Source organism: Prionailurus bengalensis, chromosome E1 (genome assembly GCF_016509475.1).
Source record: "Prionailurus bengalensis isolate Pbe53 chromosome E1, Fcat_Pben_1.1_paternal_pri, whole genome shotgun sequence".
NCBI lineage: Eukaryota > Metazoa > Chordata > Mammalia > Carnivora > Felidae > Prionailurus > Prionailurus bengalensis.
Window position 1 is genome coordinate 2,724,747 of NC_057347.1, and position 18,055 is coordinate 2,742,801.

Consider the following 18,055-nt stretch of genomic DNA (forward strand, 5'->3'; position numbering starts at 1 on the left):
AACAGTCCACCAATTTACATCTTCGTCACCAATATGAAGGGATTGCGTCTTCTATTTGTACCAACATTTGCTATTCTCACACCTTATTTTTTGCCATCTGGTAGATATTAAGGGTATTTCACTGTTTTATTGTGTACTTCCTTGAATATTAGTGAGGTTAAACATTTTTCCTTAGGCTTTTCTCGTGACTTGCCTGTTCATATCATTTGCCCGTTTTTGTAGTGCGTTGTTTATCTCTTTCATATCATGTATGTTTGGGTACTCATCCTTTGTTAATGTTTTGCAACTATCTTCCTGTCTTTGGCTTATGTTTTCTCTTTGTTATATGCTTTTCTGACCAGAAATTTTTAAATTTTAAAATATTTTTAATCAAGTGTGTGGTTTTTGTTTGGTTGGTTTTTGTTGTTGTTGTTGTTCTCTTTTGTTTTTTAGTAATCACTACACCCAACATGGGTCTTGAACTCATGATCATGAGATTGAGAGTTGCATGCTCCTCTAACTGAGCCAGCTGGGCGCCCCCAGAAATTTTAAATTTAATGTTTTCAAATGTGTCAGTCTTTCCCTTTATGGTTTGTACTTTATGCATCTTGTTTGAGAAATCTGTTCCTACTTTGAATTGATATAGATATTCTCTCTTCATCCACACGTTTTTTGTTAACTGTGTATTTGGAAATAATTTTAAACTTACAAAACGCTGCAAAGATAAAAAAGGTACGAAGAACACTCCTATACCCCTTATCTAGTTCACCTCATTTTGACATTTTACCCATTCGTTTATTATTTGATATATATAATATAAACAACATAGCAAATGTAATACATGTGATGTATAGTATATACATAGTATTTCTTACCTATTTGAAGGTAAGTTACGTACATTATGGTGCTTTACAGCCAAATGCTTTAGTGTGTATTTCCTATGAGTAGGGAGTCTCCTACATAACTATAGCACGGTTATCAACTTTATAAATTTACATTGATAAAATAACTTCATCAAGTCTCCCATTCATATCCCAATTTTGTCAGCGGACATATTTGATGCTGATGTCCCCTATGGCATTTTTATAACCCCATAAGCCATTTAACCCTATAAACCCTATAACCTTATAGCAGTTTTAAAAACCCTAGAGTGTAGGGTCCAAGCCAGGAGAAGGTATTGCATTTAATCGTCATGTCTTTTTTGCTTCCTGTAATCTGGAACAGTTCCTCAACTTTTCTTTATTTGTCTTTTAGAATACTGACGTTTTTGAAGAATACAGTCCCATCCCTGCCCCCCCCCCTTTTTAGTAAAATGTTCCTCATTTTGTGTCTGATGTTAGCTCGTGATTAGATTAGGCTTGATGAGAGCACTTTCAGCTGGACCTCTGCACAGCTGCAGTGATGTGCGATTTTGCATCCGCAATATTACGAAGATTGTGTCTTTCTCAGCGTATCACGTCTGGAGGCTGAATTTGTCTTAATTACCTTTGTCATCCAGACGTTATATTCTTTATCACAGGTAATTTTCATGACAACCTTCAGAGAGATTAAGCAACTTTACCAAGTTTACCAAGCCAGGAAGGAGGAATTTGAACCCAGGTCTGCCCAAGCCCAGAGGTCTTTGCATTATTTCCTGGGGTTCTGCCTTCCCATAGGCCCAAGGGACGGGTTTCTAGGCACAGAGAAGTGGAAATCGGAGAATCGAGGGTGGGCAGATGAGAGAAAAGGGTATCAGACTGGTTCGGGTTTGGGCTCCGGCGTTCAGACTTTGCCAGCCAAGGGATGGGGCTTGGCCTTGGCTGCCGAAAGTGGAACCAGGTGATTGGAGGGAATGAGACAGAGAACTCCCACCCTGAAACTGGTCACCCATAGGTGTCCAGGGGCACAACTCATCGCTTCCCAGGCTGAGAAGAGTAATGTGGCAGCAGCTTGAAAAGGCGAACCTGCAGGTGCTTTTGTTGGGGGGGGGGGGGGGGTAGAGGGGAGGGGAGGGGGGCTGTTGAGAGGCATGGAGGAGAATCTGCTGGCGGCCTGGAAGCCAGGACAGCCTCCTCTGTAGGGAGCCCCATCCTCCACCAACTCCTCCCTGCCTGATTAAGGGACCTTAATCAGCTTGAGGAGATTAAGGACTCTGGACAGCTGTTCCCACACCCCCGCCCCGGCCGGGCTGGCAAAGGAGACCTGTGGGAGGGCGCCAGAAGGGGGATCTGCCCCGTGACCCCTCACCCCGGGCCTGGGCCCGAGCCCTGGACTTTCCGGTGAGTGGCTAAGGCCCCTCCGCAGGCACGGATTCGGGTCCCTTCTGCCCCAGATGGATCCAAGGAGGGCGTGGGCATGTCTCCGCTGACCCCAGACGGCTCTGATGAGGGAGGAGGGGCGGGCAAGAGGGGAACAGGAAGCAGGAGAAACGGGGTGTGGGGGGTGCGGCCATGCCCTTGACTCCCGTAGAGTCGTCCAAGCCAGAGGAGGGGGCTGTGGAAGTGGGGACATGCCCCGGGGTTAGTTGGGCTTTGAGAAGCTGGAGGTTGCGGACAGAACCCTGAGAGAGTTGTGCCCCCCCCCACCGCCCCCCGGCCGCTCATCCGGCCCTGCTTATGCTCCCAGAAGCCGGCAATGACGGCGTGCGCCCTCCCCGCGGGTGGGTGTCCGGACCCCCGGCGCCGCGCCCCTGCGCGGCGGGTTCCATCCCCGCCCGGCGTCCCCCGGGCCCTGCCGCTGCTTCTGCTGCTCCTGCCGCCCTCCGCCCGGCCCGCCGTCTTCACAGTGGGGGTGCTGGGCCCCTGGGCCTGCGACCCCATCTTCGCGCGCGCCCGCCCGGACCTGGCCGCCCGCCTGGCCGCCGCCCGCCTGAACCACGACCCTGCCATGGCAGGGTCCCCCCGCTTCGAGGTCGCGCTGCTGCCCGAGCCGTGCCGGACGCCGGGCTCCCTGGGGGCGGTGTCGTCCGCGCTGGGCCGCGTCTCGGGCCTCGTGGGCCCGGTGAACCCCGCGGCCTGCCGGCCGGCCGAGCTCCTGGCCCAGGAGGCGGGGGTCACGCTGGTGCCCTGGGGCTGCCCCGGGACGCGGGCGGCGGGCACGACGGCCCCCGCGGTGACGCCCGCGGCGGACGCCCTCTACGCTCTCCTCCGCGCCTTCCGCTGGGCGCGCGTGGCCCTGGTCACCGCGCCCCAGGACCTGTGGGTGGAGGCGGGACGCGCCCTGTCCGCCGCGCTCAGGGCGCGGGGTCTGCCCGTTGCCCTGGTGACCACCATGGAGCCGTCGGACGTGTCCGGGGCCCGGGAGGCCCTGAGGAGGGTCCAGGACGGGCCCAGAGTCAGAGGTAGGCTCCGCCGCGGGGTGCGGGGGGCGGGGAGGGAGGGGCGCAGCGGCGCGGGCAGCGGGGCGCAGCAGTGAGCCCGGGGTCTCGGTCCCCAGCCGTGATCATGGTGATGCACTCGGTGCTGCTGGGCGGCCAGGAGCAGCGCTGCCTGCTGGAGGCCGCCGAAGAGCTGGGCCTGGCCGACGGCTCCCTGGTCTTCCTGCCCTTTGACACGCTCCACTACGCCCTGTCACCGGGCCCCGAGGCCTTGGCCGCCCTGGCCAACAGCTCCCGGCTTCGCAGGGCCCACGATGCGGTGCTCACCCTCACGCGGCACTGTCCCCCCGGGGGCAGCGTGATGGACAGCCTGCGCAGGGCCCAGGAGCGCCAGGAGCTGCCCTCGGACCTGGATCTGCTGCAGGTAGAGGCACCTGGGAGGAGGGAAGAGGGGAGGGGGGGAGAGGGGAGAGGGGAGAAGGGCATGGAGTCAACGGGAGACGGGAAGACGGAGGCAGTGGGGACAGACTGAGAGAGCAAGCTCTACCTGTTCTGACGTTTCCTGGGTAAACAGAGGCGCTGGGCTTGCTTGGGGCATCTTGGTGTATTGGGATTGCTTCCAGAGTGTAGGCCAGGGGACCCCCTCCCCCCCAAGCCCAGCTCCAAGCAGGAAACCCTAGTGAAAGCTACACTGTGATGTCTTGCGGTCAGCTTCAAAGTGAACCCGCTTCCAACACCACTGGGACAGGCAGTCTATAATACACTGCTGGTGTGTGTGTGTGTGTTTTTTTAATTTTTAAATGTTTATTTATGTTGGAGAAAGAGACAGAGTGTGAGCGGGGGAGGGGCAGAGAGCGAGGGAGACACAGAATCTGAAGCAGGCTCCGGGCTCCCAGCTGTCAGCACAGAGTTTGGGACTCGAACTCCCAAACCGCGAGATCATGACCTGAGCCGAAGTCCAAGTCGGGTGTTCAACCGACGGAGCCCCCCAGGCGCCCCTGCGCCGCTGGTGTTCTTAAGAGAACGGGAAAGGAAGACAAAGGCAGATGCGACCTCCACGCCCAGTTTAGAGGTGTTTCCTCTGGGGCTTCGTCAGGTGGTCGCAACTTTTGGAGAGCCTTGACAAGTCTTGCGAGAAGCAGAAAGGACCCTAGGTGGAGCCAGGGGCTTCCATAATTATTTAGATCCACGGCTTACTGCCAACAACCCCAACACCCAGGATTCCCTGAGAATCCAGAATCCTGGGTCACACCATCTAACTCGAGACCGGTCACAAAAAGGGGAGGGGCTAGGGGCACCTGGGTGCCTCAGTCGGTTAAGCTTCCGACTTTGGCTCAGGTCATGGTCTCCCGGTGCATGAGTTCGAGCTCCACGTGGGAGCCCGCTTCGGATTCCGTGTCTCCCTCTCTCTCTCTCTCTCTCTCTCTCAAAAATAAATAAGCATTAAAAAAATTTTTTTAAAGGGGGAGGGAGCTGGAAACCACTAAGACAGGTGGGAATTTAGATGGCAGTGGGCAGTAAACTAACCACCACAAAGACCTCCCTCAAAGGGTTGCACTTGAGAGAGGGCCGTGAATCAAGGGGATGGGGGTTGGAATATTCCCCACCAACGCCCCTAGTCTCCTCCAAGAGGACCTGGGGTAGCCAGTGGGAGAAAGGATGGGAATAGTGAGCGAGAAGAGGAGAGCGAGGCGGTTGGGGCAGCGGTGAGACCGGATGGGGGGCAGGTGGAGGAAGTGGTGACAAAAACCATCTTCCGTTCTCTGTAACTAGCACAGGTGAGACCCCGGGAGTTACCTTCGATTCCTCTTACCTCCCCCCTCCCACGCTAACCCTAACCCCCCCACCGACCACCCCCCCCCCCCATCCAGACATCACGTCCTGTCAGTTTTACTTTTTAAAAGTCACTTGAATCCATCCTTGTCACTGCCCCGGTTCAGGCCGCAGCACCTCCGATCTAAAGCCTGAAACAAAATCGCCCCCAAAGGTCTCTGCTTCAATGCTCACCTGCCCCGGCCTTTCTCCACCCAACAATCAGTTCAAGCTTCAGACACCTGACAAATCTGACTGTGTCACACCCCTGTCCCGAGCCTCCCAGGGGCTTCCCTCGCCCTGGATAGATGACGGTCTCTTCAGAGGGCTTATCACGTCTCTCATGCCTTCCCCTCTCTTCCATCGTCCTTGAACTTCAGCCAGACGGAGCTACTCTGGTCTCCCTAAAAATGCCCGTCTCTCTTGCCTCTGTGCTGCTGGGTGCGCTCTTCCCTCTCCCCTGTCCCTCCCCTCCCCTCCCCCCAGATAACTGACTCCCCCCCTCAAGGATGGTCACTTCTTCCGGAAGCCTTCTCCTCCTCCCTCAGCCTGGGTTGGGACCCTCCTTTCCTGTCTCTGCAGCTCCCTAATCACCCCTACCGTCACCCATGGCACTACGCTAACATCCCTGTCTCCCCAACTAGAAGAAAGGTTCCTTGGGACAGGGACTCTATCTCGTCAATATCTCGGTGTCACCTATTGCTTTACACACGCCTGGCACTGTGAGAGATGGGAACTGGGAAAAATAAGCTTGATCGCCCTGGGGAAAGAAAAGAAGGAAAAATAGAAAATATAGAAGCCAACCAAAAGATAGGAAAGGAGGCTTTTAGGTAAATGAGAAGTAATCATATTAAAAATATGAGCCAGGCAACCAACAGGAAGGGGAAGAGAGAAGCTGCAGGTGACGGAGAATAGGAATAACCAAGGTTGAGAAGAGCCTAAGAACCCCCGAAAAGAGGGAAGGTCAATGGGGAGGAGGGGAGAGAAGAGAGCCAATAGGGAGAGAGAGAGGAGGAGAGAGCCAATGGGGAGAGAGGAAGAGAGAGCCAATGGGGAGAGGGGAAGGGAGAGCCAATGGGGAGAGGGGAGGAGAGAGCCAATGGGGAGAGAGGAAGGGAGAGCCACTGGGGAGAGGGGAGGAGAGAGCCAATGGGGAGAGAGGAAGGGAGAGCCAATGGGGAGAGGGGAGGAGAGAGTCAATGGGGAGAGAGGAAGGGAGAGCCAATGGGGAGAGGGGAAGGGAGAGCCAATGGGGAGAGGGGAGGAGAGAGTCAATGGGGAGAGAGGAAGGGAGAGCCAATGGGGAGAGAGGAAGGGAGAGCCACTGGGGAGAGGGGAGGAGAGAGCCAATGGGGAGAGAGGAAGGGAGAGCCAATGGGGAGGGGGGAAGGGAGAGCCAATGGGGAGAGAGGAAGGGAGAGCCAATTGGGAGAGGGGAGGAGAGAGCCAATGGGGAGAGAGGAAGGGAGAGCCAATGGGGAGAGAGGAGGAGAGAGCGCTGAGCTGAGGGATTGGGGTGGGGGGGGAAGCACCAACCAGGTGTGAACGGTCTATGCACGAGAGGCCTGAGCACTGGAGAGAAGCAGTGCAAGGCTAGGTGGGCGAGCGGTGACCCCAACCCTGAGCCCCTACTGCCCTCCCCCAGGTGTCCCCACTCTTCGGCACCATCTACGACGCGGTCTTCCTGCTGGCGGGGGGCGTGGCGCGAGCTTGGGCGGCCGCAGGGGGCGGCTGGGTGTCCGCAGCAGCGGTGGCCCGCCACATCCAGGACGCCCAGGTCCCCGGCTTCTGCGGGGCCCTGGGAGGAGCCGAGGAGCCCCCGTTTGTGCTGCTGGACACGGACGCGGCGGGGGACCAGCTGTTCGCCACATACGTGCTGGACCCCACCCGGGGCGCCCTCCGCTCCGCTGGGACCCCGGTGCATTTCCCTAGAGGGGGAGGAGGACCCGGGCCTGACCCCTCGTGTTGGTTCGAGCCAGACGTCATCTGCAACGGAGGTGAGGGCGGGCACCCCAGCCCCCACTGGGACAGTCACCGTGGAGCCTCCACTAAGTGGTGAAAGAGAGTGAACTCTCGTCCTGGAACTCCTTCGAGGTCCTTCCTCAGACCCCTGGCTTGTGCGGAACTGTCTCTTGCCAAGCCCCCAAAGCCCTCTTGGAACCTTCCTAGCATTCCCAGATGCTCCCTTTTGCAGAACCCATGACCTTTCCCTAGATCTCGTTTTGGGCTCCCGTCCACCTTTCCTAGGGCCTCCAGGATTTGACATGACTCCATCCCCCCATAGAGAGGGTGCCTCCCCCTGGCCACGGTCCTCAGAGTCCCCCCTCTCACTGCCTCTCCAGGAGTGGAGCCCGGCCTCGTCTTTATCGGCTTCCTCCTGGTGGTTGGGATGGGGCTGACAGGGGCCTTCCTGGCCCATTATGTGAGGTGAGTATGGGAGTGGGGTAGGTAAGGGATGAGCCTGCCTGTCCACCTGCCAGAAATGCGTCTGGGCAGCAAAAACAGCAGGCTGGGACCACTCAAGAGTAGGGAAAAAAAAAAAAAAAAAAGGAAGATGGGGAACATGGGGTTGCCCTCAAGGGGGTGGCAGACCAGGGGCTGTCTGGTTTGGGGATGACTGCTCTCCCCTGAGCCAACATTATCCCTTGCTGGCCTCCTGTCCTGGACCTTGGTCCCTTTTGAGCAGATGACGTCCTTTCCCTACCAGGCATCGTCTAATTCACATCCAGATGGTCTCTGGCCCCAACAAGATCATCCTGACTCTGGACGATATCACTTTCCTCCACCCGCAAGGGGGCAGCTCTCGAAAGGTGGGAGAGGCAGGGAGGCAGGGGCTATCTGGCAGGGAGCCAGCTCCCCAAGTGTCCTCCACTGTATATCTGTTCCCCTGCCTGGGCCAGCCCTCACCCCAGCCCCGAGGAAAGCCTGGTTTCTGCCCTGGCTCCCTCTCAGGTCTGAGCTCTGGGGATCAGCACCCTTAGTGTGCAGTGAGAGCACCAGCCCTGTCCCGGCTGCTCTCCTGGGACAGCGAGACGCTCCAAACAAACCCGCTGGTTGGTTTTGTAAACCGTAAACCGCAGCGTAATTGGGAAGTATGATGTCAGTATCGTCTTCCCCTAATTAAGATTTCTTCCCTCTGTAATCCCTGGAACTCAGCCTGACCTCAACCCAGGACTCTGACCCCACAGTATATTCTGATCCCTTGCGTTGACCTCTACCCTCCAGGTGGTCCAGGGGAGCCGATCGAGTCTGGGTGCACACAGCGTGTCAGACGTTCGCAGCGTCCCCAGCCAGCCCGCGGACAGCGCCAACGTTGGCCTCTACGAGGTGAGCCTTACCCCGTCCAGGCCGAGCTCTATTCCTGGAGTTGCGTCATATCCCGCGGGCTCCAGAAAATGGTGATAGGAGCCCAGAATGGGCTCTAGGAAGAGGGCACGGGTTCCCCAAAGGGGAGCGTCCGAGAATCCTTCCTGCCCCAGGATTTTTCCCTAAGCCTTTATCCAGATGAGGGCTCCTCAAAGGCCAATCACAGTGGCTCAGAGGCCGGAGGCCTGCCTGCGGGGGGGGTGTTCCGGCACCAGCATGCAGCCCGGTGTGGCCACCGAAGCCATCCCCCTCCCCGTTGGGAGCCCCTGGCCCTGCCCCCTCCGTTGATCCAAGACTTCAGGCTACTGAAGGGCGTGGGCCTCCCTGGAAAGGTTGGGGCATCTGGGATGCGGCATCGTGGTCACAAAAAGGACATTTCCAGGACACGGGTTGTTCAGGATGGGGAGGTCCCAGACGGGGCTATCCTGACTCAGGACAGACAGACCCGCGTCCTGGTCCTACCCAGCGTTTCCACCCCATTCAGATCCGACTCAGGAACCGTGAGCTTACAGGGGATGGAAAGAGAAAGTCACGGAAGGGCATTAGGACCTTCACTATGGGTCAGCAAATCTGAATGCTGTAGGATGTGTGGGAATCAGGACAGACCCAGAGAGAGCTGAGGGAGCTCAGCCAATCAAGAGCGGGGTGGAGGCTTGGAGCTTCCAGATGTCAGGTCCCACAGAGCATGCAGAGGGTCCCAATATGTCACCTACAGGCCACCGCGGCCACTTGTCACTGGGGGAAGTTGTTGTTAATCATTTGAATGGGCCTACCCTGTGCCTCGAAGAACGTTTAGCGTCTCTTGTCCCACCCACAAAACACATCTCCCAGTTTTGGGGACAATTAAGAATGTCCCCTATGTATTTCCAAAGGCTCGTTAGGAGTCGACACCAGACCACCAGAATCTCCTGCCAGGGCGGCCAAACCCCTCACCCACGGACGAGGCCGGCTACAGAGATTGCAGGGTCTAAGGCAGAATGACACCGAAGGGCTCCCTGTTGGTTCAGGACGGTGGAGGAGACGGCTGAACCAAGCACAAGCCCTCGTGAGCGTGGGGCCCGATGGGACTGCGTTCCCATGGACCAGCCCTACCCACAGCTGAGGACAGTGAGGCTCCGAGCCTGGAGGGGAACTGCCTGTGCATCACAATCAGTCTATCATAAAAGCCTGATCCCCCCAGACTCCTGACTCCCAGCACAGTGCTCTCTCAGGGCAACAGATGGTGAGGAGGGCTGTGGCCTCAATGACATTTGTGGTGCTAACGGCTTGCTTACTAAGGCTGTGGGTGGGAGCGTCTGCGTTGGTGAGGACGGCCATGCGAGGGTGGCCCCCATCCCCACCAGCTGTGAAGTGGACTGACGGATGTCAAACGCTTTGCTTCTGAACCTCTGCGTCACAGGCAGGATGTGTCCTGAGGCAGTAGGCCTGTAGAAACGTGGGGGCTCTGTGGCTTTTCACCTCACAGGCTTTTAAGAAACTGAAAAAAAAAAAAAAAAGGGGGTGCCTGGGTGGCGCAGTCGGTTAAGCGTCCGACTTCAGCCAGGTCACGATCTCGCGGTCCGGGAGTTCGAGCCCCGCGTCAGGCTCTGGGCTGATGGCTCAGAGCCTGGAGCCTGTTTCCGATTCTGTGTCTCCCTCTCTCTCTGCCCCTCCCCCGTTCATGCTCTGTCTCTCTCTGTCCCAAAAATAAATAAACGTTAAAAAAAAATTAAAAAAAAAAAAAGAAACTGAGTTCACTGCTCCCATCTCTGGGGCGCCTGGGTGGCTCAGTCAGCGTCCAACTCTTGAGTTCAGTTCAGGTCACGATCCCAGAGTTGTGGGATCGAGCCCCACATTTGGCTCCTTGCTGAACGTGGAACCTGCTTAAGATTCTCTCTCTCCCTCTGGCCCTCTCCCTGGCTTGTGTGCATGCTCTCTCTCTCTCTCTCTCTCTCTCTCAAAACAACAAAAAACTACTCCCATCTCTGCTCCAGGGAGACTGGGTTTGGCTGAAGAAATTCCCAGGGGATCAGCACATAGCTATCCGCCCAGCAACCAGGACAGCCTTCTCCAAGGTGAGCGTTGAGCCGTGGTGGGGTGTGGGGTGTGGGGTGGCCGTCATTTCCTTCCCTCTTGACCTTCTCTTTGCAGCTGGGGACAGAGATAGACCCGAATCTAGGAGAGACCCACAGGTCTCAGTGGAAGTGCCCTCTCCCAAAGCAGGTGTCCCGTTATGCTCTCCCATTTTTTTCTTAACGTTTATTTATTTTTGAGAGAGAGAGAGAGAGAGAGAGAGCACATGGAGGGGGGTGCAGAGAGAGAGGGAGAAAATTCCACACAGGCTCCATCAGTGTAGAGCCCCATGCGGGGCTCGATCCCACGCACCCATGAGATCACGACCTGAGCCAAAACCAAGAGTCAGATAATGCCTACTGGGCGAAGCGGAAAGCTGGCAAGGAGGCGGTGGCCTGGCTTATTCTGATCGTCCCACCTCGAGGCCCCCCTTACATCGTGCGGCCTCCGCCTGACCTCCTCTGACGCCTCCACAGAAGCTCTCGGTCACAGCTGCCGAATGACTTAGGGTCCCCAGACTAAGTCACCACTTAACCTCAGGCATCTAGGATGAAGGGAAGCCCCTCATTGGACCAAAGGAAAGTTGGAAGGGCAGTAGTCACCCGCTGGCCCCCATTTCCCAGCATGCTCGGATTGTGAGGGCGCCTGTCCTGTGGCACGTGCTCCGCTAGGACCACAGTGTGACTGCTCAGTCCCTTCCTCCCTGCCTCGGGGATGTTGGGAGTCTCAGACATGAGCAAAGCAGGCCTGGGCCGTGGCCCGCACGGCCGTGTGTGGCCTCGGGGAGAACCTGCCTGGCTCCTGGTTACCAGTGCAAGGTAGTCTCTTCCCGTATGACTTTAAGCTAAACCATACTCAGCATCTCAACGGTGACCTTTGACCCACGTGTCTGTTCCGGAGAGAGAACTTACTCTTGGAAGAAAGCGCCCCCCACCCCGTGCCCCCATAGACCTTTCCAGTCACCCCTCTCATCCCACCTTCCGAGAGCGTGGACGCCCCAAACCAGACCTGGATACCCCCTCGGTATCCACGGTGCCTCCAGGGCACCCCCCAGGGTGCCTCCAGGGCAGAAAATGCCCCTTGGCTCTCTCCCTCTCAGCTCCAGGAGCTGCGGCATGAGAACGTGGTCCTCTACCTGGGGCTCTTCCTCGGCGGCGGAGCGGGTGGCACCATGGCCCCGGGGGAGCGCATGCTGGCCGTGGTCTCCGAGCACTGTACCCGGGGCTCCCTCCACGACCTCCTCGCCCAGAGAGACATAAAGCTGGACTGGATGTTCAAGTCCTCCCTCCTCCTGGACCTCATCAAGGTGGGGGGGGGGGGGTGCGGGGGTGGCAGGGAGGAGGGGGCAGGGGAGCCGCAGGGCTCAGGTCGCCTCGTATCCCACCCCTTCCAGGGAATGAGGTATCTGCACCACCGAGGCGTGGCCCACGGGCGCCTTAAGTCACGGAACTGCGTGGTGGACGGGAGGTTCGTGCTGAAAGTCACCGACCACGGTCAGGGGCGACTGCTGGAAGCGCAGAGGGTGTTGCCGGAGCCTCCAAGCGCAGAGGGTAGGATCCCCCCCCCCCCCCCCCCCCCCCCGCTGCCTCCCGCGCGGACGAGCATCCCCGGGACCCCCGTTTTCTCAGGGGCCCCTCCATCCATCCCTCCCTCCGCCTTCGCGTCCTCTCCATCCCACGCCCACTGCACGTGGCCCCGGCCTCGGTAATGGTCTCAGGTCTCGGGACCTCAGAGAGGAGAAGGGGACTGGACTGGGGAGGCGGGGGCTCGAAGGGGCGTGGCTTGTGCCCGAGGGGCGGGGTGTCCTCTGAGCCTCCCTTTGCATAAAGGGCGGGGCCTATTTGTGAGGACCGCGCTTTCTCGGAGACCCGCTTCGGGTTTCTGGTAGTTTCTCCCGGGGATAGCTGCGGGCAGCGGGGCCACACTCGGGCTGGGAGTTGGTGAGTGGGTGCGAGCCTGGGCTTTTTGGTTAGGACGGGGGTCTGTCCCCAGCGTCCCCAGGCCCTCCCACATGCCCACGCCCCCTCCCCCGACCCCAGACCAGCTGTGGACAGCCCCGGAGCTGCTTCGGGACCCGGCCCTGGAGCGCAGGGGAACGATGGCGGGTGACGTCTTCAGCCTGGGCATCATCATGCAGGAGGTCGTGTGTCGCAGCGCCCCCTACGCCATGCTGGAGCTGACCGCCGAGGGTACGCTCGCTCGCTCGCGTCTGGCTTCCAGCCTGCGGCCCGGCAGAGCCTCTTGCCAGACCCAGCCTCTCTGCCCTAAAGCCCGGAGCTGGGGCTTAATTATGTGGGCCTCCCTTATGTGGATCTCAAGGGTCAGGGCCGGGAAGAGCAAGCGTCAGGATGGGAGGGGGCGGCTCTTAGGCTCCCAGACATCAGTGGTTGTGTCTTTCCTCATCCTGGACCCAACCTGCTCCTCCGGCTGAGGGAGTGGGCTCTCCTCTGGTTCTTAGGGACGGCAGGGAGGCAGCAGTGTCGGGGGAAGGGGGCGAAGGCAGTGGAGTGGGATCTGGTTCAAATCCCTATGACTTACCATCCAGGAGTCAGCAAGCTACTGGGCCACCCCAACCCTCACTCTCAACTGCGACAAATGTTAGCTCTGCCTGTCACCTCTAACTGCCCCCTGCGCCCCCCACCCTCCCACCCCCAGGGTTCAGGATCCTCCCGTTCCTTCCAGCAACGCCCTCCCCTCCCTCCCCGCGCTTCCCGGCCTCCTTCCGGAAGCTCTGATCGCGGGCTTCAACAGTCAGGCCAGAGTCAGAGGTGGCCTCTGTTGGTCCCTTCATGCCTCCAGAAGTGGTGGAGAGGGTCCGAAGTCCCCCTCCACTGTGCCGGCCCTCCGTGTCCGTGGACCAGGCGCCCACGGAGTGCATCCAGCTGATGAAACAGTGCTGGGCGGAGCAGCCGGACCTCCGGCCCTCCATGGACCGCACCTTCGAGCAGGTCAGCGGCTGGCATTGGGCAAGGGCTGGGCTGGCCACTTGTCAGCAACCTGGGGAGGCTTCAGGAAGGCAGACTCGCGGGACCTCTGACCTCCAGGCCGTTTCCCAAGGGGCAGTCTGAGGACTGGGATTTAGGTGGGGACAGAGTTAGAACGGGGGCTGCGGGGCCCTTGAGAGCAGGAGATAGACCTCTGGGTGGGAGAAATATTTCACTCGGTTCGAATAACATTTGAATCGCTTGGCCCGGTGTGGCCACAAGACCCTCGGCCTGGGAGTCCAAACCCCAGTGTCTTGTCAGTTACCAGCTGAGAGCAGCTGACCTCTGGGACCCCCCCCCCCATTTCCCGTATGGCTCCTGGTGTGTGAAGGCACAGGGCCTGGCATGGGGGGGGGGGGGCCTGATGCCTAAACGATGCGTGGGGTGGGATGCCTGGGGGTGGGCGCAGGGGGCCAGGGTAAGAGGGCCCCACGCAGGGGTCATGGCAGCCCAGGTCCTCAACAGCCCCCGCACCCCCACCCCGGCTGCCTCCCCCTACCAGTTCAAAAGCATCAACAAGGGCCGGAAAACGAACATCATTGACTCCATGCTGAGGATGCTGGAACAGTACTCCAGCAACCTGGAGGACCTGATCCGGGAGCGCACGGAAGAGCTGGAGCTGGAGAAGCAGAAGACAGACCGGCTGCTGACGCAGATGCTGCCCCCGTGCGTGCCCGCGGGGAGGGGGGCGAGGGGGAGGGCCCGCGGGCGGCCGGAGGGCGTGGCCTCCACCTAACGCCCGCCCCCCTCTCCCCGACGTCCCTACCTAGTTCTGTGGCTGAGGCTCTGAAGACGGGGACACCTGTGGAGCCCGAGTATTTTGAGGAGGTGACTCTGTACTTCAGTGACATCGTGGGCTTCACCACCATCTCGGCCATGAGTGAGCCCATCGAGGTGGTGGACCTGCTCAACGACCTCTACACGCTCTTTGACGCCATCATCGGCTCCCACGACGTCTACAAGGTGGGGTGTGCCGGAGCGGGGGGGGGGGGGGGGGGAGGGGAGCAACCCTCCTTCAGCTCCGCCCGCCCCCGGTTCAGCCCCACTGCCCCCGCCCCCATTTGGAAGCCTCCCCAGGATCCCCGCGCTGCACCCCCTCCCCCCCAGCTTAGGCCGCCTGACAAAGGACAGTCGCTTGGCGGGAGAGAGGTGCTCAGTACCGGACTTGCACCACCCTTTCCGTCAGGTGGAGACAATTGGGGACGCCTACATGGTGGCCTCGGGGCTGCCCCAGCGGAACGGGCAGCGGCACGCGGCGGAGATCGCCAACATGGCTTTGGACATCCTCAGTGCCGTGGGCTCCTTCCGAATGCGCCACATGCCCGAGGTGCCCGTGCGCATCCGCATCGGCCTGCACTCGGGTACCTCCCGGGCTCCGGTGGCCCCCTCCCTCCCCGTCTAGGGCCGGTTCCACATTCCCTGGACATTCGTGCGGGGGGGGGGGGGACGGGGGCAGTGGGACTTGCTGTGAAGCCGCCTCGGCAGGCACCCTGTCGTGATTGAGAGGTACCCTTGGGGAGCTGGTGGAGACGATGGGGCGCTAGAGAGTCCCCCGAGGTGCCAGGTGCCACCCAGCCTCCAGCACGGGCCACCCACCCTGCGCATCTCCACAGGCCCGTGCGTGGCGGGCGTGGTGGGCCTCACCATGCCGCGGTACTGCCTGTTTGGGGACACGGTCAACACCGCCTCGCGCATGGAGTCCACGGGGCTGCGTGAGTGGGGCGGGGCGGGGTCCGGGGGTGGGGGGGCGATTCACGGAGCGAGGGGGAAGTGGCTCGGGGAGGGGGACGCGGGAGGGGAGTCCCGAAATCACCACGTCCCCCGTCCCCTGTCGCCCCAGCTTACCGCATCCACGTGAACATCAGCACCGTCCAGATTCTCCGCGCCCTGGACGAGGGCTTCCAGACGGAGGTGCGCGGCCGCACCGAGCTGAAGGTGAGACCGGGCCCCGCCCCCTCCTGGGCCGCAACCTCGGGGGTCTTGGGTGCCACTTAGACCTCGAGATACACCCGCCCTGGCCCCAGCCGCCTAACCCCCCAACCCCCGCCCCGTGTCTCTCCAGGGCAAGGGCGCCGAAGACACGTACTGGCTGGTGGGCAGACGCGGCTTCAACAAGCCCATCCCCAAACCGCCGGATCTGCAGCCGGGGTGAGGAACGAGCCTCCGGGGCCCCTTCTCCCGGCCTGACCCCGCCCTCCGCCTGCCCCTCCCTGAGGCCGCCGCCCCCCTCCCCGCAGGGCCAGCAACCACGGCATCAGCCTGCAGGAGATCCCCCTGGAGCGGCGCCTGAAGCTGGAGAAGGCGAGGCCGGGCCAGTTCTCCGGGAAGTGAGGCGCGCAGCGCAGCGGGAACAGGTGCCGCCCCCTTGCTCCCAAGCCCAGCTGCCCACCTCCCAGGGGCCTCCTCTCCAGCCTTAGGGCCTGGCCCTGCCCGCTGAACTTCCCACCCAAGCCAGGTGTCCCAATTCCTGTCTGAGTGAGCCCAGGCTCTTTCCTAAACCCAGGAATTTTCCCCTGGGAGGGGGGAGTTCTGGTTCTGTCGGTCTGGAATGGCCCAGGAATCCAGACTTGAGAACCCTTGTACTCATGACCTTCTGAGACCTCTCCTCTGACAACCCCTCGCCCCCACTGCGCTGCATTAACGGGGCCTCCCTGCCAGGCCCCACAGGCTGTGCACTGCACAAAAGACAGAACTTTCGGGAGCACCGTTCGCCAGAGGACAAGATGAATGTCGTCTCTAGCATTCTGTCAGGGCAGAAGCCCTGCCCTCTACCTTCCTTGAAGAAACTGTGATCCATGACCCTCCCCTTCTTAGGTGAACCCCCGTGACCCCTTTCTACGATTTCCCTCAGACACCCCTCTTTCTCTCAGGAGTATTCCGGAGGGTCCTTTTCCTGAAAGTTGCTGCTATGGGTGACCAACAGTCTGGCTGATACCAGTGGCTTCTGTCCGGCTCTGCCTCAAAGGATTCTGGGCCTTTACACCTGCTGTGTGACCTCGGGAAAGTCTCGTGCACTCTCTGGGCTTGGATTTCCCTCATGATGAAATAAGGAGTGGCCTAGGTGGTTTCTGCACTCCTAAGCTTCCGGATGGCCTGGGTGTATGGGCGCCGGCCCCAGTAACTCTGAGCCCATCAGGAGAGGTGGGGCTGGGGATTCTCCGCTTTCCAGGGCCTCCCTGGGCCCCAGGAAGGAAGGTCTGGGGTTGGAATCCCCAACCCCAGAGGAGGCAGAGACCTGCGGTTCCCCGGGAGCAGGGGTTTGTGGCCTGAGGATTGGCCTCTGCTTAGCCTCGATAGTCCTTCCCTTCTCCCGCCCCCCCCCCCCACCGCCAGTCAGAAACCTGCCCCTTCTGTGGGCATCGCCGTGTCTTGCCCAAGTGCAGAGAAAAGCTGGCTGCAAGGCTCTGGGGAGAGAGGAAGGCAAACAGGCCTCAGCACACCTTTACTCACCAGCACGGCCGAGGAACGGTAGGATTTTCTGTTGAACTGGACACTTGCCGAGCGCACAGAGAATCCTCTCTGCTTAGATCTCTCCAACAGGCGTCTGCAACCACTGCCCGTCCCCCCTCCCCCCCCCCACCGGTCCAACTGAACTTTCTTTTGTGGAAGAGCGACGTTCCAGAGCCCGGGCCTTGGCACTGTCGAGTTGGGGTGTCCTTCAGCGCCACTGGAGGCCGTGGCAGGAGTTAGTGGCAGCGGCAGCCGCCCAGAGCGTCCCTACAGGTGTAGTGAGTGTTCAGTCCCTCCCAGGTCAGCAAGCAGGCGTGGCCAGGGGTATAGCGTCCGAGAGAATTTCCAGGTGGAAAGGTGAATGCTCACCACGCACAGTGTGGTTCCCGGGCCAGGGGCAGGGACAGGACCTGAGAGCCTGTTAGAAACGCAGACTTGCGGGCCCAGACCTCTCCATTCAGAATCCGCATTTTTAACAAGTTCCCTCAGGGTGTTTCTGTGCACCTGAACGAGCGTTCACGAATCATGTCACTAAGTGAGCCCAAAAATCTCTAAGATTTCATAAAAACCAGGCTAGAAACTCGCCGAGACTGGTTTTGTTGGCCTATGGGGGAAGTTTTGTTCTAATTTTGAGCTAACGTTTAGCAATCAAGAGATTCACATTTTCTAAAAAACGTATACCAAACTTCCCTCTTCTCTGAAATCAAAAAGTTCCACTGCTGGCTTTTCTGCTGGAGCTGGAGAGCCACTGATCATTTTCCCTGGGGCTTTACTCTTTAGTTCTAATGGTCCCCACCCGCCAAGACCCAAGAGTTTCCGGATGTCCCTTACGTACCTGCCTGGCGCCCTTAGGCATTTAGCTCAGGGCCCTTGGGAGCTGCCGCTGGGACCGCAGGTGCTTCTGGAGGTTGTTTCTGCCCGACCTGTGAAATCCACGGCTTAGCAGCCTCCCCGTCCTTCCCAGAGGTAGAGAGAGGACATATAACAGACCTCAACTGTAGCACTTGTAGGTTCTGGTCACTTGAGGTGCTGCTGTAGGGTGAGTCAGTCAGTACAACTTATAAAACATTTTTCGCCGAGTTGGGAGACGATGAGTTAAAGATTTTTAAAAACCCTG

At 59.3% G+C, this 18,055-nt stretch overlaps 1 protein-coding gene across 2 annotated transcripts; it reads left to right on the forward strand.

Moving 5' to 3' along the window:
• The first annotated feature begins 1,979 nt into the window (after positions 1 to 1,979).
• On the forward strand, positions 1,980 to 18,055 carry GUCY2D (guanylate cyclase 2D, retinal). Of its 2 annotated transcripts, XM_043583031.1 has the most exons (20): positions 1,981 to 2,237; positions 2,584 to 3,298; positions 3,394 to 3,698; positions 6,732 to 7,083; positions 7,429 to 7,513; positions 7,794 to 7,896; positions 8,312 to 8,413; positions 10,426 to 10,506; positions 11,604 to 11,810; positions 11,898 to 12,054; positions 12,544 to 12,693; positions 13,304 to 13,452; positions 13,991 to 14,154; positions 14,259 to 14,451; positions 14,675 to 14,849; positions 15,102 to 15,200; positions 15,329 to 15,423; positions 15,551 to 15,636; positions 15,726 to 15,842; positions 16,359 to 18,055. In XM_043583031.1, the coding sequence occupies exons 2-19, from the start codon at positions 2,593 to 2,595 to the stop codon at positions 15,817 to 15,819; spliced, it is 3,303 nt and encodes a 1,100-aa protein (XP_043438966.1). In that variant the 5' UTR covers positions 1,981 to 2,237; positions 2,584 to 2,592; the 3' UTR covers positions 15,820 to 15,842; positions 16,359 to 18,055. The 2 variants fall into 2 exon arrangements, 1 of the variants encoding a protein (XP_043438966.1); XR_006297741.1 differs by lacking the exons at positions 15,726 to 15,842; positions 16,359 to 18,055 and having other exon boundaries at positions 1,980 to 2,237; positions 14,675 to 14,815.